The sequence below is a fragment of the Jaculus jaculus genome, chromosome X (assembly GCF_020740685.1).
Source record: "Jaculus jaculus isolate mJacJac1 chromosome X, mJacJac1.mat.Y.cur, whole genome shotgun sequence".
In the NCBI taxonomy this organism is placed as follows: Eukaryota; Metazoa; Chordata; class Mammalia; order Rodentia; family Dipodidae; genus Jaculus; species Jaculus jaculus.
Genome location: NC_059125.1, coordinates 35,439,838 through 35,442,893, shown reverse-complemented (window position 1 = coordinate 35,442,893; position 3,056 = coordinate 35,439,838). Strand labels below are relative to the sequence as shown.

Genomic DNA, 3,056 nt, shown 5'->3' with positions numbered 1-3,056 from the left:
CACAAACACAAAAAATTCAACTTTTGCTTACTGGCTCCCTCAGAAAGGCTACACTAATAACTGTTCAGTCAGTCACATAATGTTACACAAGGAAAGTGTGCATGTATGCACACTTAAGCTTTCCTTCCCAGTTGATCTTCTGTTCTAAATTCTGCATATAAGATCCATCAAACTGCTATAATCATGGCATCTTTATCCAGTGTGATTATTCAAGTGCTCAACAAAGTGGGAGCATGAGCTGGTAAATTGCTCCTGTTTTCTAGTCTCACCTAGACTCACTCCATTGTGACCTCCCTGTTGGATGAGGCTGGAGTCTCCATGGACGGATTTTTTCTACTCACTCGTGTTCCTCTATTATGACCTTTCTTGTGGTGGGCAAGGTCATACTTGGAGATAAAGGTCTTCCCACATTCACTGCACACATAAGGCCTTTCTCTGCTGTGAACTCTCTTATGTATTACAAGGTAAGATTGAGAAGATAATAATCTTCCACATTCATCACACCTACAAGAATTATCTCCAATATGACATTTGTGTGCAGTGAGCACAGTTTTACGGGAGAAACTTGTTCCACAATCAGCACACACATAAGGCCTTTCTCCAGTGTGAAATTTCTTGTGCTGAAACAGTGAGTTTTGAGAGTAGAAAGCTTTTCCACACTGCCTACACTTTAGTTCGTAGTGTACTCTCTTATGCTGAAGGAATTTACCTTTATTCACAAAAACCACCCCACAGGGCTCACACTTGAAAGTCTGTGAACTGTCAGAGGCCTTCCTACCCCGATGGCTATGAGTGCCCTGGCGAGGGACAAGCACACTGCCAGTGAGGGCCTGGTCCGGCCCTTGAAAAGTGTGGCTTGTCACTAATGGGCGCTGGTCCCTTTCCCGTCTAATGGTTTCTGTATCACTGTGAGACAAAACGAAGGAGAATGCTCGGGCATGTGACTCAAATGCATATTGCCTCCTCTCCCTGATGGACATTCCCTGCTGCACTGCTAGGGGAAACAAGTCCTTCACGTCGGAGTCATACATGGCAGGGAGGTGGCTCCCAGGAGCACGCGGCCCAGCTAGAGGAGTGGGTGCTCTTATAGAAAGCCTGAGCTCAGAAGGGGCACTCTCACTGCTCTCTGTACAGGACCACGGAGTGGGGACGGGCTGAATCTCCATCATTGTCACCTGGGCTGTGGTGATGTCACCCAAGAAACACCCCAGATATTCTCCCTGTGGCTCCATCCAGGACAGGAGGGAGGCTCTGGAGAGTGGAATTCCCAGAGACAGGACGTCTGCAAAGGTGGACTTGATCACTTCACAGTACAGACGCTTCTGATCCTCATTCATCATGCCCCACTCCTCAGGGGAGAAGCTCAGGAGCAGGTCCTCAAAGGTGAGAGAGCCACAGCACTGGTCCTCTCGAGCCTCAGCCTCAGTGGGTCCCATGCCCTGGCCACTGCATCTAGGCTCTGTGGACATGGCATCCTCCCTTCCTTACCATAGGGTCTAAAGCCTCGAGGATTCCATGAGCAGGGGTCTGAAAAACAGGGACCAGGGTCAGGGACTCAGTCCCTCACACTTGGCCTCAAGGACACACATATTCTGCACCCACCGGGGATTCACACCTCTCACTCATGGGGACCAACCTCGAAGCCAGGCCAAGGGAGTAGATGCCGCCTTTCCCGAAGAAGTCCCAAGTCAAGTCGGGCTGAAGAGAAGTGCGTAGACAGGGAATAGGAAAACAGCCCCACCCACATTCACTGTCACTTCCGGAAATGTCCCCTCCCACCTGAAGCTTTGCATCCCCACAATAGCTTTACCGTGAGGGGAGTGCTATGCAGTGCTGGCAAAAGATGATGGGGTGACAAAGAAGAGTAAAGTTAGGTTTTCTTTTAAAAAATATTTATTTATTTATTTATTTATTTATTTATTTATTTATTTATTTATTTATGAGAAAGTGTGAAAAAGAGAAAGAGGCAAATAGAATGGGTGCACCTGAGCCTCTTGCCACTGCAAACAAACTTCAGATGTATGTGTTACCTTATGTATCTGGCTTTATGTGGGCACTGGGGAGTCAAATTTTGGACCTTAGGCTTTCTAAGCAAGAGCCTTAACCACTGAGCCCAAGTAAATGACTTAGATATTTCCAAATGGCCCATTTCTTTTTTAAAACTTTTATTCATTTTTTCAACTTTTGACATTATCATACATGTATATATTTTTTGATCTTATTATCCCTGATTACCACCTATTACAACCTTTCTCTCTCATTAACACCCTTCTTCCTCAGTAGCCTCCATCTCATTTTAATGCCTTTTTATACCCATTGAGTTAAATTATGGTTGCTTGCATGAGTGGAAAATTATTACTGTGGATGGGCAGTTTATGAAATACCACTGATGAACCTGACTCCCCTCTACCAGCAATCATGAGCTTCCATTACCTAGTATGAGAATTTTGAGATTTCCTGTATCCTTTCTCCATCAAGAGTGAAATACTGACAGGCTCCACTTGTGCTGCAAACAATAGTTACTGTGAGCTCATGAGTGTGATGCAAATGTCATGTCCAAATAACAGAATTTCACAGGGTTCAGTTGTGTCCTCCTTCCCAGGCTCAGGTAACCTCATGGAAGGAGGGGTGAAGCAAACATCTTTATTTTTTTTTTTAATTGACAACATTCATTTAGCCAAACTACAGTAGTAGTTTCCTCCTAGGGCTTATGACCTCCTCAGTCATAGCCTTTTGGCTATGTTTTCTGTACCAGGCACAAATTCCCTGCCATAGAGTGGGCCTCAAATCAAATCAGAGAGCAGTTGTCTTGCCCCCAAACAGACCATCATTCCCTCCGGTTGGCAATTTGGTACATTCATGCCCCAATTATTTATTAGTGTTGTTCTCAGGTTGGGTCTAGCTCTATCCCAGGCTTATATGGAATTCACTATGTAGTGTCAGGGTGACCTAGAACTCATAGTGATCCTCCTACCATTGCTGCATGAGTGCTGTGATTAAAGGAATGCACATCATGCCCAGCCATTACTTCATTTTCCTTCTTCAGTCGCACCTGC

General features: G+C 45.4%; 1 protein-coding gene across 1 annotated transcript; it reads right to left on the bottom strand.

Annotated features, from left to right (window-relative positions):
- Positions 1-275: 275 nt before the first annotated feature.
- On the bottom strand, positions 276-1,436 carry LOC123456510 (zinc finger protein 211-like). Its single transcript, XM_045139845.1, has one exon. The coding sequence runs from the start codon at positions 1,434-1,436 to the stop codon at positions 276-278; it is 1,161 nt and encodes a 386-aa protein (XP_044995780.1).
- Between the last annotated feature and the right edge of the window lie 1,620 nt (positions 1,437-3,056).

Coding starts and splice junctions, on each gene's coding strand:
- LOC123456510 (XM_045139845.1), bottom strand. CDS start 1,436: ATGGGACCCACTGAGGCTGAGGCTCGAGAGGACCAGTGCTGTGGCTCT.